The sequence below is a fragment of the Crocodylus porosus genome, unplaced genomic scaffold (assembly GCF_001723895.1).
Source record: "Crocodylus porosus isolate Cpor-Errol unplaced genomic scaffold, CroPor_comp1, whole genome shotgun sequence".
Taxonomy (NCBI): Eukaryota; Metazoa; Chordata; order Crocodylia; family Crocodylidae; genus Crocodylus; species Crocodylus porosus.
In genome coordinates, this window is record NW_017728886.1 from 163,780,124 (window position 1) to 163,800,814 (window position 20,691).

The following is a 20,691-nucleotide window of genomic DNA, read 5'->3' on the forward strand; positions in this document are numbered from 1 at the left end:
AGATGCAGGATTCACACAGAATCCTCTCTTGGTGCACGTGCACCTTCCTCGCATTTCAGATGGACTACTTGGGCCCACAGTGTCCTTTAGAGTTGTGCCTATGTCCCAGGGAACCTTGAACAACTGCCTTGATGGCATAACATACAGCATGGGCGCAGCCATTGCAGTCCCATTGTTATTAAAGAATTTTAGAGGAACAGGACTCAGTAGAGAAAGAGAAAGGAAGCAGGTTGACAGATCTGTGTGGACAGTATCTTGAAAAACTATGGTTAGGAAGGGGCGTAAGTAACCACTCTTTCTTCAAGTGATTGCCTACCGAGATTCCCCTCTTGGTGACGAACAGCAGTCATCTGGGGCATGAGGTAGAATATTGGAATCCCATTAAATTAATGACTTCTGCACAGCCTTACCAAATCCAAATCCAGACAGCCCATCCAATCCAGAAGCCTCTGCTAAACAAAAGCATCTTGTAAATTTGAGGGATAAGTTCCATCTAGCTGCCTTACTGACTTCTGATATACAGAACTTCTGAAACACTAAGGGCCTGACATCTCTGTTTTCCCTCCAGCTGATGTAGTGGTTGCTAGTAAATGTAATCTTCACTGAAAGGCAGTATATGGCTCAAAGGGGACAGTTACCAACCTTGATCATAATTACAGTATATGGACCCCAAGGAGGAGAGGGCTCCCAAACCAGGGAAAAAACCACACACGAGGCTCTTTGGGCACGTTCTGCCACTGTAGGGCAAGAAAATGCAGTATGGTCCCAGACTGGGAAGCAAGGCACAGATAATACTGCTAGATGGAAGAAAGAGCCTGATTGTTTTTTTAGGTGAAACAAACAGTCCAAAATATGATGCAGCATATACAATAAAATAGTTGCTGTAAGGTTTCATTTCCCAGCTAGCAGACAGTAGGATGGAACTACAGGATGGTTAATCCCACTCTACCTTTATGTGGAGAGGGGCATGAGGACAACCAGGGCATGGGTCTGCCCCCAGTGGCCGTTGCTGACCATATGAATTTAAGCTCATGCTCCCATGGTGTGTGTGTACCAAAGGTGAAATCAAGGTGGACAACCATTCACACAACAGGGCTTTTAGGAAGGAAGCAACATCAATGAAAAGTAAAGGGCACTTGTCTAGCTATATATGATAATCACCCAAGTTGGAATTTGGATGTACTGGTGGGTGGCTAACACCTGTATTCTTGCAAAATACCAGTATGCTACAGAAAGGTTAATGGGAAGTCTGCAGGATTTTGATTTTACCTTCCATCTGAAAGCTGACCACTATGGTAACCAAACTCCTCCTGTTGGGATATTGGTTTAGTATGGTGACTGAAAAAGTGGTATTATGGTTATTTTATACAACACATACTTTCTGAAGCATCTGTTTTGTCCTTTCAGTTCCCTCATCCAAATACGAGTAGGCCCACTGGGTCTGTCATGATTACAGACCAAGTAGCAGTGTAGTGTGGACATGCATTATTTTGATATTGTACCCATACAGCTATGCCCCTACACACCTTCCAATTTTGAAATAATTTGGTAGCAATGTTTTCAGAAATATATCACCAATCCATGTAAAAAGCATAAATTTTTATCATATTTGATGCAACAAATAATGAAGGAAAAGTAAACATTTCTTTTACAGTGATAAAAACTACTGTGCCTAAGGGGGTATAACTTGCCAATTGAAGGCTGAAGTTTGTGCTGACATACTGGTATAACTCCAGAGATTTATCCCTGATTTGTATGGATATAAACTGACTACAGACAGATTCTCAGGACATTTTTTATTTGCTCACATACCAAACATGTTACTAGTTTGTCCTGTTTTCAGATCCTTGTGCTTGAATCTGGTATAGTTTTAAAATTATTTAATCTCTTTTGGAATCGGAGAATATGGAGCTTCTTCACTTGCCTTCTATTAAATTTCACAATAGACTAAACCTTGTCTTACTGAAGCATTGTAATGGTGGGGCCCTGAGTTGCATATTGATATTGTATCCTGTATAATACCACTGTGATAACATAGACTTCCTTGTAAAATTGAGTACTTGGTAAAACTGCTAAGTTAGGTTGTATGTTAACTGTTTGGATATTAAATATTTTCTGGTAGCCAGTGACCGATGAAAAATTAAATTAAACCAAGAAACCTCTACTCTGGAATGGAACTGTTTTGTACCTCATGAAACCCCAGTGTTGGCAGGTCATCATGTTGGTAGCAAAGCACTGTGAAATGATCAGCCACTTCAGTTTATTTTGAACACATTTCGGTCTACTATATTTGGTCTAGATAATGCTTTAGGACCATGTATATGATTCTGTACACTGCTACTATCACACTAACCTCACAGTTTTAAGGTTCAAGATTTTTAATATATACATATATACACACAGAATACAATCATACCTACATGGATATAATTTAGCTCATGCACAGCTGTATTATGGTAATGTTATTTCTTGCATGTTGTCGGATTTAGGATTTTATCTTTCTTCTTGCCTCAACATTGGTGTGCGTATGCAGGTGTAAGATGATCAGTCACTTACAAATTTTTTCTTACCTAGTGAATTTTATATATTATGGTTGTTCACTGACAATAAAAGGTCACCGTCATAGTTTAACGATGGTAGTACACTGCCAACTACTCTATGCTAATACCGTGTTGATTAATTTGGCATCTTTATCATACCCATTGGGCCAAAATAAATTTGGCACTTCATTTCAGGAAAGGTGAAAGTAAAGTAAATCGAAAACAAAAAATGACTAAGGGCTAAACTACCTGAAAACAGAAATTAATAGAATAATCTTGGCAAACTCCACATAAAAGGAGGAAAGGTTTCTGCTAGTATAAAAGAACAGTGACATCTTGTGGGGATAGAGAGAAATAGTTATTCATAAGGTCACAGCAAACTAGTCTGATGATAATGTTTGTGCACTGAAAATAATCACTCCTACAAAAGTTTAATACATATACCATAAATAGTGTTTGGTAGAAATTAGGCTTTATTGCTTTTATAAAGAAGAATGAAAGGTTAAAAAAAATAAGAAGCAGGTAACTGGTAAAAAAAATTCTCAAAATGAAACAAATGGAGTGTAGTGCAGTTCAAACAGCTCTGCAACAGCTTTGTTTTATGAAAGTGGTTAGATTGTTAATCATTGCAAAAGTTTCACTCATACAACATTGTAATAAATGATTTAAGGGACATGTCAGACGCAAGGAATTATGTCAAAAAGACAGTCAAACAAAAAATATCTGTGATAAAAATAACATCAATATAAAGTGTTTTAAAAAGTGTACAAATAAATATCATTTTAATAAAGAAGTATGGATAATTATGCCTTTTCTTTCAGTAGATGATGGACCATGCCAAATAATCTGTCATATGTATTGCATAAAAAGCAATTTTTTCTACCACAATGGGAAATAAAATAACAGATAGCCTGCATCCCAATACAGTACATATGGTTGAGACCTTCATATTGTATCAGAAGAGTGAATATCACTTTCTGGGCCAGATCTTCAGCTGGCATAAACAGTCATAGGTCCAGGGAAGAACCATGACAATTTAAAGCAGACAAGGAAGATCTTGCCTCAGTTCTTTTGTAACTAACAATCTGGATTATAAAAACATAAACATTACATCTTGAAAAATGATATATTTTCCTACCATAACATAAAACGTTCATCTCATTTCTTTTTACCTGAGTAACCTAAGTAAACAGATTACAAGGCAATTTAAACATAGTCGCTAATACAAGGTTTATAGGACTTCTGATATATAGAAATGCACCTTGACACTATCTATTTGCAGTTTTACAAATACAAAATGGCTAGGAATTTTTAAAACATTTACTGAACAGCAATGTCTTTGATGTTCTGTACAAATCAGTAGGTGCAATGGAATTATGTACAGGAATTTTTACAGATTTTGTGCAACTTGGCTTTCATGTGCATTTAAAGAACTGCTGTCAATATCACAGAATTCACGTCTCTGTTAATATTTACCAGTGCCAGGAATGGAGATCACAGAAAAGAGGACAACAGCTCCTAAAGTAATACTGTGCTATGAAGACATCTGTACATAATTCAAATAGTGCATATTATCCATGTTTGATGACGAGTAATATATAGCAGCAAATACAGACAATGGCATTTACAGATTCTAGGTTTGTGGTATTGTATTTAAACAGGAATGAATATTTGTATATATAAACATCAAGGAAAGAACTGGAATCTGTTGGGAAATAATGTAATATTAAGCTTTCAGTTCAACTTGCAGAAGATTAGTGCAGTAGGAAAAAATCCTTTACAACAGAAACAAAACCATTCAAAAGCATTGTCAACTCAAAGGTTAATTCAGTTTATTTCATAACTGTAGCAACTGGAAGTTAAAGAAAAACCAACATAACAATGAAGATTAGTTTATATTTGATGGTAAAGTGTACTTCTCTACAAGTACCTGTCAGACATTCCCTCCTTTTTTTTGTGCTCTGTTCACTTCACTTTTCTTTTCTTTTTTTTTTTATTTCTTTAACATTTTACATATTTGCTCTCATTGAAGCACAAGGAGTCTGCTTAAGCAATTCTCAGTGCCTTGGTGGAAAAAACTGTAGGAATATAGTCATTTTTACGAGGTAAGCTTGGAGTAACTTGGAGGAGAAAATTTACGCTTCAAGTACTTGAGTATGTAAAGTGGAAGACAGCTTACAACAGTGATTGCTGACACTTTCCACAGGAAGGTCACAGTTGTGATAAAGGCAACATCTGTGGAAATAAAAATAAATTATAAGATGATAACACAGATTGCTGGGACTTCCACATTGCAAAGTAAATATATATTTTTAAATTGTTATCCTATTTTACTATTTAAGACCTTACTATAAAGAAACATACTGTCTATATTTGAAAAACACTTTTTAAAAATGCATTTAGTTTTTGATAATGTGGATTAATCAATTATGGACAGCAATAACTATTTTAGAATCTCTCTGATGCTGAGGAAAATCACCGAAGCAGCATAAAGCATAAGAAGTGGGGACAGAATCTCATCTGAAAAATTGTATATTGACAATATAAAAAGCTGTAGGTTCTTGCTCAGTTTTTTTTCACTGATACTGATAATATTTTTTGCTACTGATGCATATTTGGTATTTCCAGTCAGTGTTGCTTGGATTTAGAAAATATTTATGCTAAGATTTCAACTCCCTCATGCATTTATTAGGACAAGTTTCTCATTTTTCTTTTGATCTTAGAATGCTTTCCTCAGAAATAATATAATTCACATACCAAAACTGTAATATAAAATATTTTGCAGCTTTCCCTTCCATTTTAAGATTGCTTAAATATTTAATTTTATATGAAATAGGCACACATACACACAATATTCCTTTTAGTTTGGAGGCAGAAATTCACATTAGGCACAGCATTTACTGTTATTGCTAGGGGTGCACCAATAGAGATTTTGGAGGCCAAAACCAATAGCTGATTTTTAAGGAGGCATATTTGCTGATACAGATCCAATTTCCAATACTGAGCCCAGCAGCTTGAAGAGCTGTGTGCAGCTGGTAAGTTTGCTGTGGTGGAAGGTGGGGGGGAGGGAAGGGGAATGGGGGCAGATCAAGGTGCCTCCACAGAGGGAGGAGCAGGGCTGGGGCAGGGCACAGGATGGAGCTGCAGCTCCTCTGGGGGTTGCAGGGATGGGGGACAGCTCCTGCTGCTGCGTGCACTCTAAGAGGGCACGGGGGCAGTGCCGTGTGCTCCCAGATCTGCATGGGGTGGGGTGGAGTGGCTGCCACCGCAGGCTGGGGGGAGTTGTTGGCAGGCAATGGTGGTGCTGGGAAGGAGCTATGGGGGGGGGGCTACAGCCGCCCCAAAATTCACCATAGCCCCCTCTGCCCCCCCAGCATCACCACCATCCAACCTGAGCGCAGCCCTGGGCCCCACACGTAAACCAGAAAGAGCCTGGTGCCACCCCAGCCTCTGCCCACAGCGGCAGCCTGCCCTGCCCCACCCCACCCCTATCTGGGGCCATACGCCCACTTTCCCCAGTGCCCTCCTGGGGTGTGTGCAGTGGCGGGGGCTGTCCCTCCCTGCCCACAGGCCCCAGACAAGCTGCAGCTCCATCCCACGCCCTGCCCTGCCCCGCCTGGGCTAGGCAGCCCTAGCCCCACTCCCTCCCTCACTGTGGGGGAGTGTTGATCTGCACCCCATGCCCCTTCTGTCTCCCCTTCCCTTCCACCACAAAAGACTTACCAGGTGCACACAGTTTTTCAAGCTACCAGGCTATGCTCTTCACCGCCTACATGCTGTGCTGCTGTTGCCTGCATGCATGGGCATTTAATCGGCCAAATTATCGGCAACATCAGGCTGATTTCTGATATAGTCAGTTTTCTTTATATTGGTGCCAATGCGATATCAGACCTATGTATTGGTGCACCTCTAGTTATTGCCATGAGCAGCAATCCAAGCCTTTTTTGTTATGTATGGAGAAATGTTGGTGGTAGAAATAAAGATCAAGTCAGAAGAATCAAATCATTCTGGTTCTTCATTGCAATTATTTGAAGAGACAGGGTGACTTACATTATTCTTATTTAATTAGCAATTCTAGATACCTCAATTCTTTTTTCAATATTCTGTATTGGCTAGAACAGGGGGTTGCAACATATGACTGGCAGAGCTACTTCAAGGCTTTGCCTGTCCCTGTACACCCGGGGTGGGCAATTATTTGGGCTGGAGGGCCACTTAATGAATTCTGGTGAGCTGTTGAGGGCTGCTCATGCAAACACACACTCACATACACATACACATGCTCCCAGCAGCTGGGCCAAGGATGGTGCAAGAGCCACAGCAGAAGTGAAAGCATAATCCTACCTGGGGCTGTAGTGTTTTATCTCTGCTCTTTCCCATCTCCCTCCCTGCGCTTCCCAGCTTGGCTGACACTGGCAGGCAGGAACATGGCTAAGAGTTGTGCTGTGCCAGGGGCAGGGCCATGGCATTTTCAGCTCCCATGGAGCCAGGTTGCAGAGGGCCAAGGCGGGGGTTATTTTCTCCCCTTCATCCGCCCCCTTTGCTGCACAGTGCTGGGCAGGTGGACGGGGCTCTGGGCTCTGCTGGCACTGTAGGGGATGCTGGGTGGAAGAAGCCCTGCACACCTGGCACCACAGGTTCACACTCCATTTCTCAGGCTCCTGGGCAGTACTAGGAGGGTGTGCTGGCCTGCTTCCATCCAGGGTCCCCTGTGGCACCAGAAGAGGCTGGAGCTGGAGCTGCGACCCTCACGCCTGTCAACTGAGTCTATCTGGCCTGCAGGCGGACGGTGGCTCTAGCCTCTGTTGGTGCTGTGGGCTGGACAGAATCAATTGGGGAGCTGGATATGGCCTGCAGGCCAAATTTTGCCCATCCCTGCTGTACATACACCAGGGATGAGCAGCAAGAAACTGTCCTGGGGCCAGGGAGCTGAAAGCTGTGCATCTCCCTAAGCCCCCTTTCTCTTCCCCAAGGCTGTGGTATGAGCACAGTTTCAGCCAGAAGGGAGTTACGTTGGGGCAGCAGGAGCAGTATGGAGGCAATGTCCAGCTCCTCAGCCCTGTCACAACTTCCTTCTGGCTGGAATCTGTGCTTCCGCTGCATCTGGGGAGCAGGGGGCTGGGTGAAGCTGGAGGGTAGCTGCGCCAGGGCTGGGGAGCTGGATGCTGTTTCCATGCTGCTACCACTCCTCCCCAACCCCTGCCCTCTGCCCCCCACCAGATCATTTCAAATACAGAAATTATCATGACTGATTTTTAACCCAAGAAAAGGCCACAAAACCTTTGGCAAATATGTTCCTATTCATATGCATAATGTATAAGTGAGCATATTTAAGAAACCAGGGTTTTCTTGTACATACACACTTGAAACAGCAATGCCTTTAAGTGAGATTGTTTCTTCATGGAATTATTTTTTTGAAGGAAACTGTAATTCCACCTACCTAAGAAAGCTCCAAAAGACACTCTGCCTATACCTGTTTCAAAAAGAGCAAATAAGAGAGAAAAGGACAGATTTATAGAAATAAAACAGGAAACTAGAAAAAAGCAACTATACTAAAAGAAATATGAGAGAGATCATAAATATATGATTAGTGGTGTTAATTGGAGGACTGCTTCCTGCAACTGTCATTCAAAATAGTCATTACCAATGAGATGCTGCATGATGAAGCCAAATATTTTAGGTCTTTCTAATTATACTAGGTTATGTCTTATTACTTGGAGAAGTTCAATATGCCTGTTCAAAAGACATAATAAAAGACTAATGTTGCTTTAGTTAAAAGTTCTTGTTTGTATAAACAAATGGAGGAGAACATTGTTTATGTGCATATATTAGTGAAATCCAGCACTATCGGACTGGATTATCTTCCCCAAGTATATAAATTAGTTTAACCGTGGGCTGAATGGGCTTCACGATCTTAATTCACACTTGTTTCAGGAATGTCAAGTTAGTTACCAACAAATACCCTGACAGATAAACAAACTTTGACAGATAAAGATACTTTGACAGATAAAGTGAAAGTAACTATTAAATTGGTGTGGTAAAACAAGAAATGTGCGCGTATATTCAGACTAGTCAGACTACCTATTTTGTGTAAGACACTGGCCATCACCAGCCAAAAAGCATATTTATGTTTCTTAAATATTTATAATTATTAATTGTTTTGATCTGGGAAAAATCATTTTAGCATGCCATACACTACGGATGAGCTGGATGCTGGAATAAGAACAGCAAAACAGCTGGACTTGAAGACATATGCACAAAGCAGATAAAACCCTTGATCCCACAAGCAAATTATGGGTATAATGCCATTTTTAACAATTGTTCATCAACCCTTAGAATACCTACACTAAGGTGACAGTCCCATTTAATAGCTCTATTAAAGCCAGGGAAGGATGCATCTGGCCCAGGGAACTTTACACCAGTGTCACTTCTGTGCCATCTTTACAAACTTTACAAATTTCTTATTCTCAATCACCTTTCACCTCCTATCAAACAACATCTAATAACAGAAGAAGCCAGATTCAGACCAGGAAAGTCCTGCAATAGCCAAACACTAAACATCACACAGCATACAGAAGATGGATTTGAGATAGGGATGATAACAGGTGCTGTGTTTGTAGACTTATCAGTGGCATATGACAGAGTCAATGACTGAAACCTGCTTGCCAAAGTCTACAGTATGATGCACAACTACCACCTAGTGCAGCTCATCCAAACTCTTTTGGAAAATATACATTTTTACACGGAACTGTGTAAGAAACGGAGCCTCTGGAAATGGCCTCCCATAGAGTAGTGTGCTAGCATCAATCCTTTTTAATGTATATACCAAAGACCAAACCATGTAGAGTAATACAAGGAGCTTCATATATGCTGATGATCTATGCATCACAGCACAAGAGAAGAACTTTATCACTATCGAGACCAGATTGACATGTGGACTGAGCAACCTCTCAGATTATTACAGTAAGAACCAGCTTCATGCCAACCCAACCAAGATGAAGGTCACAGCTTTTCATGTATGCCATAGAGAAGCCAAGCGGAAATTACACGTTATCTGGGATGGAATCCCACTGACTAATCACCTAAACCCCATGTACGTGGGGGTTACAGTGGACTGAACACTTATGTTCAAAGCATACTAGAGAAGATGAAAGGGAAAGTTAGCACACACAACAACATACTTTAAAAGTTGTTCACCTCAAAGCAGGGAGTGAACTTAGCTACATTATGAACCACTGCTGTTGCCTTGTGTTACTACACTGCAGAGTATGCATGTCCAGTATAAGAATGATCAGTCGATGCCAAGAAAAGAGACCCAGTTCTAAACAACAGCTTTCGTGACATACCAGGATGTCTAAAGTCAACACCAAAGGATAGCATGTGCTTACTGGCTGGTATTGCATAATCTGATACCTAATGGCTTAAAGTATGAAAGAGTTTTGTTGTGCTAGGAAGGAAAGATTATGTGAAATCAGGTGTTCTGAAATGGACCCAGAACCACAGGAGGATCTTCTAAGAGAGGTACATCTACACTGGCCAGCGTGGTGATGCCTAAATTGCCTGTGTGTGCAAAGTGGAAGATCAAAACCAAACATGAGCAAATGGGACTAACTCTAATGACATGAATATACACAAGTATGGTGAAGTACGTTCTATCAAATATCGCTGTCTACCATCAGCTCAGAAACAAAACAAAGAGAAAGCCCAATCAGGGAAGAGCCAGAAGAATTCAGAACTGAAGACCAATATTGCAAAATTGATATGTTCATGGCAACATCATTAAAATGCAACTCCCTTGAGCTATGGTGAGAAACTGGAATACCCACCACAGAGGACAGTCACACAAGTTATTACATACCATATGTGTACAGTGGCTACAAGAGAACATTTGGAATTTGAGAGAGAGAAAGAAAAGGAGACACTTCTAATAAAGGTACTCCTCACTTAACGTCATTCCAGTTAATGTTGTTTTGTTATTACGTCGCTGACCGATTAGAGAACATGCTCATTTAAAGTTGTGCAATGTTTGGTTATAACGTTGTTTGGCCACCGCCTGCTGGTAGGTAACTACTGTGACATAACGGGATTCACTTAACATCATTTTGCTTAAAGTTGCATTTTTCAAGAACATAACTACAATGTTAAACGAGGAGTAGCTGTACTTACAATCTGCCAGTTAATGCTTAAGCTTAAGAATGCTTAAGAAAGACTTCATTTCTGAAAAAAATTGCAGTTTTTTACTAAATAGATATTATTTGCCTGAATTCATTCCTATCTATAGACTATCTGATGTCAGACAAATACTGACACAAGTGATTTTTACTCCTTTTTGTACTGTAGGGCCTGCAGAGTAGAGATGGGGGAGCTGGATTCTATTCCTCTTGTATTATCCTCACCAGAATTATTTTTCTCTTGTATTATCCTCACCAGAATTATTTTCTTAATATCCATTCTACTGGTGGCTGAACAGCAGAAATACTGAGGGATAATTTAAGTCAAACACAGCTGAAGAGTCCATCTAGAGTCTCAGATCCCAGGCAAAGCTTGTAAAATTCCATTTAAAAAATGCACACTCCTTGACTCCCTTTGCCATGTAAATTGAGTATTTTTCTCACACAGTCAAATTTGGAAGAAATATACTTTAAATATTACTATGTGCATTTTAACAACAAAGTATGCCTTATACAGCAGGGTGATGTACAAAGCATCTTTCTAGATATATTAGTAGGGCCCTGAGACAAAACTAAGGCACGCTAGAATTTAAGAGAAACAAAACTAAGCCTGACCTACCTCTGAAACTATCTGCTGCAAAGGATTTTACAACAAAACTACCTGTCTTACATGCTAATCCATCTAGTTTAGCTCTCTAATGCTTTATTTAGCTTTAATGCTCTTGGATGGATCTAAGGAGACCTCACTCGGTCGGGTTTCTTCCAGGAATAAAGATAATAAAACCTTCAGCTCCATGCAAGGTCCAAAACTTTGGCAACCTCAAATATCTCTCTAACTTTAAAAATACACATGCAAAATGCTGCCTTACTGCACTACTCTTATTTTAAGAGGCTAGCTGATTTAGATTGCAAAATAATTAATATTGTCTTATATAATATTATATTATTAATTAGTATCGTCTTAGTCTGGAGTGAGAATATGACTGCAAATACTTTAGGGTAGGGACTTCCGTATGTGGAAAATGCTTAGAGTAAGTGGCACTGTACTCCAAACACCACTGCCATCAGTCATTACAACATACTGTGATTAAGAAATGTCCACTGCAGGTCATATCTAAGCTGAACAGGCACATATCTTTCTTTTAATAGACATTAGCTAATGATAATATTCCTGAGGAAGTTTTGCTAACTATAAAGGAACATTTTTTTAAGCCAATACTTGAAAAATATTTTTAAAAGTGTCTTTTGGGATTGTATCTGCCACTTTATCAAATACACTTAAATATTAATTACTGAATATTAACATGCATTTCATCTACCTATAGAAAAATCTCATATGGAAACATGAAATCAATTTCCATCTCTGAAAACTTTCAAGAAGAGCAGGTTAGACAGACATTTGGGATGATTTAGTAAAAGGATGATTCTGCCTTGAGCAGGAAGATGGATTAGATGATCTCCTGAGGTCCCTTCCAGCCCTACTTTCCTATGATCTTAAGTTGCTTATATTTTATTTATCATTGCAGAACTGTTTTTTATCTTACAGAAATAAAAATATGCAAATATCCAAAAGCTGTTTTAAATCTGCCTTATAAGAGCTTTGAAAGCTGATGCTTTTAAAGATTTTTTTAAATTAAATCGCATACAATTTCAGTACTGTCCATCTAACAACTTAAAGGCAAGGAAGAATGCTTTGCATTTGAAAACTTGTCTAATCTTATCCCAACTATATAGTAGTTATCACCCTAAGAAATCCTTGCCCGTCGTACAATTCCTGGACCATCATGGCTAGAACATCACTCTAACTTTAATGATTTAAAGCTGATTCAAGATGACAGCAGCTTGCATTATCCTTGAAATGAAGCACAATGAGAAAAAGCACGTGCACACTGAGAAAAAGACTGTATAGATAAACTATGTAAAAAATCTGCTACAAATCCTGAAGAGAATGAAGAAAGTACTGAAGCGGTTTCACAAAAATACATAAATATTTGCAACGTAACATGTAAAAAAAGATTAAAAACAACTATTTTAGAAAACTTACTTGCTGAGTCAAAGATATTCTACTGCTACTCACCAAAATATTCATTTAGAAATGCAAGGGAGGCCACATAGCAGCCAAGACTGAGGAATTCAGCCACCACCATTAACCAGTGCCATGTTCGTATGGTCAGTGCAACCATCAAGAGCTCAGTCAAGATTAGGGCAGTAAAGGAAATGGCAACAACATGTACAAATTCTGATTCAAAAAGCAGCAGGGCTCCATACATCAGAATACCACCTGAAAAAGGCATACAAAGTTATAGATTCATTGTGTGACTATATTTTGGTTTGGTGTTCTTTTCAATTGCAAGGTAAATACTGGATCAGTTAATTTGAAAGTCTTCTCCATTCATTTCTTATGTGAGACTATCACTAATATTTTTTCCACTCTGTGTGTACAATAGTAAAACCAGAACAAGACTGTAAGATAATAAAATAATACTATCAGAAAATTAAACACATTTTAGTGTAATATATCTGATCAACCATTAATTACATTTTCAACAATATCTCATTTATTTGTAGCATTAGCCAAAATGAACTTAATTACTTTTAACTGATGACATAATTCAGATTTTTAAAATAGTACTTCTGTCATTCCATGAAAGAAAACTACTGTGTAGCATATGCAACATGATAAGCACTCGTTAAAATTTTTCTGGATTAACATTTAATTAAAAACAGGTCAGTTTTTAGGCGACATGCATCAATAAAAATACCAATCCATGCTGCATTGTGAATAGGCCTGGCACAATGCTAGAATATCGATTTACGAGATAAAAAGAAAGCAATATATATAACTGTTGATGAAATTTTAAGCTTTGGGAATTTAACCTGGAGCTGAAAAACAATATTGTTAATAGTAGACAAAAAATCTTTAGTTCAGTAAAATTAGGGATCTCTCCTACCTTGGTAAATACTGATTAAAACCCAGATGAAGAAGGTCTTAAAAGACAAGGATCTTCCCTAAAGGAAACAGGTAAGACAGGTTAGTTAAGTACAGTAGAAAAATCTACTTGATCCATGGATTTTTGAAGTAGCTCAGCACTGTAGAGCCATTCCAGTTACACTTTGCAAGGCATAACTTCTTAATTTTACAACTGTAGTGAGCATTTTCATGTGATCTGGGCTGTAAAGTTTCCACTGGCTTCAGGATTAGCTTTGGATTTGTGTGGAGAGGCCAATATTGGGGGTACAATAATGGAACAAATAAAAGACCTACACTTGAGATTGCACTGCTATTGCTTCCTTTCTTCAGAAGGGCTAGTTACAATAAAGTGTTACTTGTTTGCTTATTTTTTTGGTATTTATATCCGTTGTCTCTGCTATATACATGAGAGCTAAACAGTAGTTTGGAACTGCCAACTTGAATCTCAAAATATAAAACAAAACTGTAGTTAGTATGGTCTAGTATATTCTAACTCTCCATTTTGAATGTCAGACAGCTATTTGCTAAGAAACAGTGTCCACAGTGCCAACTGAAACACATAATATGGCTTATTACACTAAAGACTCATAGATGATTTCCTTGCCCAATAAGGAAATATTGTCTTCTTGTGACAGTAAACAAGCCATGGGCCCAATCAAAATGACCTGTCTAAATTGAATAAATAAAATGTGACTAATATTGTGTGCTCAGGACTTGCATTGTGTGAGGGGATTTGGATTTTATAGGGAAGAAAGTGCAAACACAGAAAATAAAAGGAGGCATAAAACAACTATTTGTGCCCATGAAAAAGGCAATCATACCAGCAAAAATATGGATCACCATTCAGAAGAAAAAAGTATTTCAAAACAGCATGGCCATAGCCAGCCACAAATTAACCCACTATTGCTCTGGGTTGAGACTAAGAAGCACTTTCCTGGACTGGTACAGCTAAGGGTGGGAAATTGTTATTCTTCCATGTTGCCTGCAATAGTGGTACCAAAGTAAGCAAATATGAAAAACTTCTAGTCCAGGTAAGAGCACACTGAATGCAGTTATCTAAATGATTATACAGCCATTGCAAAACATATCCACAGCAAACAAAGGGAAACAGAGACATTCTAAGAAGAATCTTGTATGGATCTCACATAAAGGCCTGGATGTTATGTGAGCATGGCTAGAGCCTAGAGCATGGCTCTTCTGGCCCACAGATTAACAGTCCACAGAGATAGTTGTAAAAAGTTTACAGAAGTGGTATCTTGGGACTCAATTCACCCCCATGGGTTTAGAAAGAGGTGTGGAATTTGTGCACCTCTATGCCTTTGAAGGCACCTGGCACAAGGAGGGAGATTCATACCTTTGCCGGTGGTGAGAGCAATGACACCTATCCTCTGAGTTTCATCAGGGATATATGGGTGGGATTCCACAAGAGCCATGGTGGCTGAGGTGCTGAACCCAGGTAGAGGCATGCAGCCATACTAAGCTGCTCTCACCTTCTCTTTCAACTTTGCCGGCTTGTTCCGATTCCCTGGACAGAGCAGCCTGGGTTACTGCACCTCTCCCCCTACCACAGGACCTTTCCAGCGCTAGCATGTCCCAGAAAATGAACCAAACCATAAGAATCTGACTTCTATCCCATGTCAATATGTAAGCAACAGTAGGAGAGGTATTCAGCTGCATAGTATCGGCAAAGATTTATGTTAGTGTCTATAATATAAAAAAGGATATGCAGAAATATGTTTGTTTCATATTGCTATGATCTTAGAGCAATACAATCATGAGCGTCTATAACAAATACTCACAAGAGAATTACATTGTACTGCTAGAGCCAAATACAAATCTTGTAAAACATGAGTCATTTGTGCATTACTGATCACACAATATTTTAACCAGAAATATTACTCAGTAGTTCTCAAGTTTCCCCACATGCTCATTTTTTATTTCCTAAAAGAGTATTACGGGCACTATCAATTTGAAATATGCTTCTGTGGATGCCAAGCCATGGAACCCAAGAATTTAGAGCCTTCAAGCTTTCTGGCTTCTGCTTTAAGAAAAGTATAATTTGTCTTTCAGTGATTTGTTGCAGCAAGTCACAGAGCCTCAGGGTGCATATAAGCATTCAAATGAACCAGTGGAAATTAAACAGTTTAGACTAAGAGGTGGAAAATACTACCAGTTGAAGGTCAGGCAAGCTACAGACGCACTGTGCTACAGATGGCATCCAGCCAGGGGGCCCAGAGCACACATCCCAGCATGCCTGGAGACAGGTGGCCACACGGCGGGAGCAAGTCAGGGCTGACTGACTGTGGCCCATAGGGACCATGCCTCATTCTTAACAACAACCTCTCCCTCCTAGCTTCTCAGCTGTCAGGCTATCAGAGAGCAGTCCTCAAGGGGTCTCTTATCTTTTGAGGCTGGGGCTCTTGCCATGGAGTGGGGGACTTTCATGACAGCGATTCTAGGGTTCTGGCTGCAGGAAGCCCCACTACTGCCACCGGAGCTTAGGACTCTCAAGTCCTGCCAGGGAGAGCATCTTCCTGATTTCAAAGCATATGCCAGCAGCCTTGCATAAGGAGTTGGAGGTGCAGGACTCTGAAGTGCCATGAGGGAGTGATGCTCTCCCTGTGCAGCACTTCTAGCCAGCACTCACAGCTCTGTGCATGGGCCTGCAGGTACAGGCTTTCAAGTGCTGTGAGTGAGGAGAGGCTCTTTCCCCATGCAGCACTTGAGAGCTCTGCACCTGAAGCCCCCATGTTGCCAGGGTGCTAGCAGGTCTGGGGGTGCTGGCAGGTGGCTCTCCCACCTGCTTGGGGAGGGGTGGAGGTAACGGCTGCACAGCCCTGGGGCTGTGGAGAGGGTCTGGGCTTTTCGGGCCCTAGGGATGACAGGGGAAGGGGTTTGGTCTGCGACTCAGCCAGACCAAACCCCTGGTTGAGTCACAGACTGTCCCTCTTTGGAAGGGAGAGAGGAGGAGAAGCAATACCTGGAGGACAACAGAGAAGCTTCTACCAACATGGGACCTGTACAAGCTTTTGTTAACCTGACTAATCTGTATTGCACTAAGATTAAACTTTGCCAGTCTGGGTTTAACTTTCCACCCAGTGCAGCATTTTTAGACCAGATTAAGCGCTGTGAATGCATGTATGCTAAACATTTCTACCACACTAAAAACAATTCTACTGATAGAAGTGTAATGCTTCGCTACACCCTAAGTTACCTTCTACAAATATTGTCTTTGGAAATCAGCTCCTTTCATATAACACCAGCAGATTTGAATGACAAAGCTCATGACTATCTTTGGTAATAGCAAGTGGGTTTGAGCAGTCCTAGGATGACTAGCATGGGCTGAAGGCTCTGAAAGCTTTGAAATATTAATTAAAGTAAAATAAATGAGAAAACAATTGAGCTCCTATATGTGTGCAAAGAGCCTGCTCTGACATGCTGGAAATCCAGCAAGTCAGAGCAGACTCGATTAACTGAGTCTGCTGCAGCACGGAAATTAGTGTGGCTTGCTAATTAAAGTGCTCAGTGCCATGTCTGGGAACACATGTAAAAATGCCAGTAATTCCCTTTTCCCTAGAAGTAACACACCCTAGTTTAAATTTGAAGTAAAAGGTCCTGAAGAGTTTGGTCCATCAGGCTCTGAGAATGTCTCCATAAACCCCTACAACTTGAGAAATCTTTGGAGATGCTGGCATACAAATTAACTTTTGAGGCTTTATTAATAACTGTGTTAGGAAAGAGGTACATTTGCATGGTTTGAGCTTGTGAGGGGGAACAAAAGAAGTTGTGGCATTTCAGGTTTCTTTGGGATAACTTTATTTAGGATGAAAGTTTACCAAGCATGAAGCCAGAGTCCCAGGATTATAGGGTAAACATAGACTTTGTATAGTCATTAGGGGTTGACTTTGAAAACTTCCTGCAACCTCTAAAGTTAGGCCAAAGACATTATAGTTTAAAGTGGTGCTTGTACTCCAGAGAGAACCACTGCATTAAATCAGGAGGCAACATCCTACAAATGTGTCAGCTACTGTACAAAATGTAAGTTGAAAGGAAGGCAGGAAGCAGAGATCTAGAATCTGGAACTGGTAGACTGAGAAACAACTGGAGCTAGCAGTCCAATTGACTACTATGATGCAATTATCCAACTTAATGAAAAATAAGGAATTTGGTCTGAAAACTGCTGTTTTCCCAGTTTTTATTCTCTCTTCCATTACTATGTTTTGGCTGCTGAACTCCAAACAGGTTTCTACTGGCCAGGAAGCCTGCCTTTTCTTTTCCAGAGGACAAAACTCCTGACAGGCAAAGATTAGTATTTCTGATGCACCCAATCTCTTTTGGCCAAGGAAGCAGAAGCCCTGAAACCACTTCTAATCTGGGGTGACCTGCACAGCAGATCAGAGAGCAGCAGCATTTTGAAAAGTAGGCAATATTTTATTTTGCAGCAGCTGTGTTCAGGTTTTTAAACAAAGTTCTGGATAACAAAGTAGTGTAGATTTATCACCAGATAAAACTACTGAGAATATAATTGTAGGTCAGGATATCAGATGATAGGAGATATGTGGAATAAATATTTCTTACTGGAACAGTTGAGATACAAAATTTCATAGTAAATAAGGCAAAGGATGAAAACTTTATCCACAAGCAGAAGCTGGGTTATGAATAAGGAATTTGTTAGTGGAGCTAAAACAAAAATAAATTATTATTTCCACAGATATTTAGAAATTGCTGGCTATCATATAACCTGGGCTGTTTGTTAAATGACTTAACAGTTCTAGAAAACCAGGCAAGAGAACAAACATTTCCAGGAGTAGCTAACAGATTACAAATAAAAAAAAAGCTCTCAAATACTTTTCCCATCTCAAAGGAGTCACCTGAGCTATTGGTGTTGAATGTAAATATTATTATAAAATTCAGTGTACTTACTGTACATTGCACAAAAACATCATGATGAAATAGAAGCTACAGGGGATGCTGTATATTATGTATTCAGGTTAAAAAAATACTTTAAATTTGTATTTCCCTAGAGAAATTACTATTTTAACTGGTATACAGAATGTGCTACACACTTTCAAGTGCAAGTGACAATCCAGTCCCTATTCCAAAGAAATAATCAACTTCTGCTTAAAACCATCAATTTTATTTCAAACCCAACATCTCCAAAAATTTTTATTATAAAATTAAAAAATAATTTAAAACCAGAAAGCCTCCCAGAATTCATATTATTTCACTGGATTTAAAAAATAAATTAAAAAAATAAGAACACCTGGAAATCAGACGGCCTAGGGCTGTGTAAATTTTGATGAGATAAATGGAACAAGACATTCAAAAGCATTAATTTGACCATATCACTATACAACATTGAAGAGTTAAACAAGGATTAGGGTTTCCAGGGTAGAGACCTCAGCTTGCTAACTGGGCAATAACGACCATTTAAAATCCTCATGACCTTTTATTCAAGATGCAAAAAAAGTAGGACAAACACAGACTATTTGAAATACAAAGCAATAAATTAGTCTTTCATTTTAAAAGTATTTTCATTGCCATTAAGTGTTAAGTTTTTATAAGAAATAGCACTGTTTGACAGTCTTTTAAATAGTGCACAAGATGGAAAGGACTATCCTGTTTGGGGGTAAGAGAAAGAGTGATCTCAAATGATTTTAAGGTAGTACTGATGCACAATTTTAGTTGGATTAATTCAGTCTGCCTGACTTCTGCTGACTTTGCCAAAACATTTTATTTAACAGAGCAAGTTAGACATTTGTTACCTTGCACTACACACAGCACAGGCTTTTGTACAACACTATCTATAGGTTTTCTTATCTGGAATATCTCCACAGAGTAAATATAAAAATCTGTCATGATTTCAACACATACTAGAGCCAAAATAAGTATTCATATTCAAACACGTGGCTTATTCATACCTTTGTGAGATCCTTATAAAGTTCTGGATATAGCAATGCCATTTCTGGTTTCACATCCTGATCCAACACTAAAGAGAAGACTGGGAACATAGTGTATATAGTTGCATACCTGAGGACAAGAGCACAGTTAAATTATGTTAAAATGATTCATTTCTACCCATTTAAACTGATTTATTAATCTCAAATAATTTTATGGCTCTTTTGAGTGAATATGGTTACCCTGACAAGCTCTAGGCAATCCACTTACATATCTTAGCTAAAGCTAACTGACCCATTTTAAAACCTGTCCCATACAGCTTCTGAAAGCTGCCCGTTGTATTAAACTGTATAAAATTATGGATGCAAATATATCAAACAAAAATTTAGATTAATCAGTCACCATACTAATCAGCCTCATACTCAGTAATGTACATTTGACAAAGTATTTTGATGACAAAGGATATGACAATGAACTTACTGTAGCATTTAAGTTTATAATTCTTAGCATCTTTATTAAAAATAATATAGAAACAAGTGCTGTCCTGTCCCTGTCCCTCAGGTGGTTTAGAAGTCTTAACAGCACAAGTGAAGTGGATTGTTACTACCAGTGTGTACATGCTGATATACAATTACTGGATTTGAAACCAAATATACAGGCAGTCCTCAGACTTACGACACAATTGGTTCCTGAAAACCACGTCTTAAATCAAAACTTTGTACACTCAATCAATTATAGATGAGTAATATAGCTACACTAATGTATTTATATTGTAAACAGAATCATATTGATTTGGAAGGACTTCTTTAAGGAGAAGGGCTGGACGTTTTGAAGGGCTCTTGGTTGGACTTTTTGAAGGGTTCTTGGCTGCAGTCTTCTCAGGAGTCTTGGCTGCAGGTTTTTCTGGAGTCTTGTCTGCTTTCTTAAAGTGTCCAAGGAAGTTTGGACAGATGTTCTCCAGGGAGATGTGTGATGCAGTGAACTTGTTCACTGGCATGGCTTGGCATCAGATCAAGTGTTGTAAAGTTGAAACTGACATCAGAAAGTTGAAACAGGATATCAGTTTATAAACATTGTAAGTGTGAAATGCTGTAACTTGAAACGTTGTAAGTTG

The 20,691-nt window shown here is 39.3% G+C and overlaps 1 protein-coding gene across 2 annotated transcripts in view; it reads right to left on the reverse strand.

The window, feature by feature from the left end:
• Positions 1-2,974: 2,974 nt before the first annotated feature.
• Positions 2,975-20,691, reverse strand: part of ATP9B (ATPase phospholipid transporting 9B (putative)) — a 325,951-nt gene continuing 308,234 nt past the window's right edge. The window contains exons 26-30 of one of the 2 annotated variants that reach the window (XM_019544740.1): positions 19,601-19,709; positions 13,660-13,717; positions 12,786-12,989; positions 7,978-8,010; positions 2,975-4,775 (exon numbers count right to left, since the gene is read on the reverse strand). In XM_019544740.1, coding sequence (XP_019400285.1) covers positions 4,639-4,775; positions 7,978-8,010; positions 12,786-12,989; positions 13,660-13,717; positions 19,601-19,709 — 541 coding nt within the window. In that variant the 3' untranslated portion in view covers positions 2,975-4,638. The remainder of the gene's footprint in view (positions 4,776-7,977; positions 8,011-12,785; positions 12,990-13,659; positions 13,718-19,600; positions 19,710-20,691) is intronic. The other variant, XM_019544749.1, reaches the window with a different exon arrangement.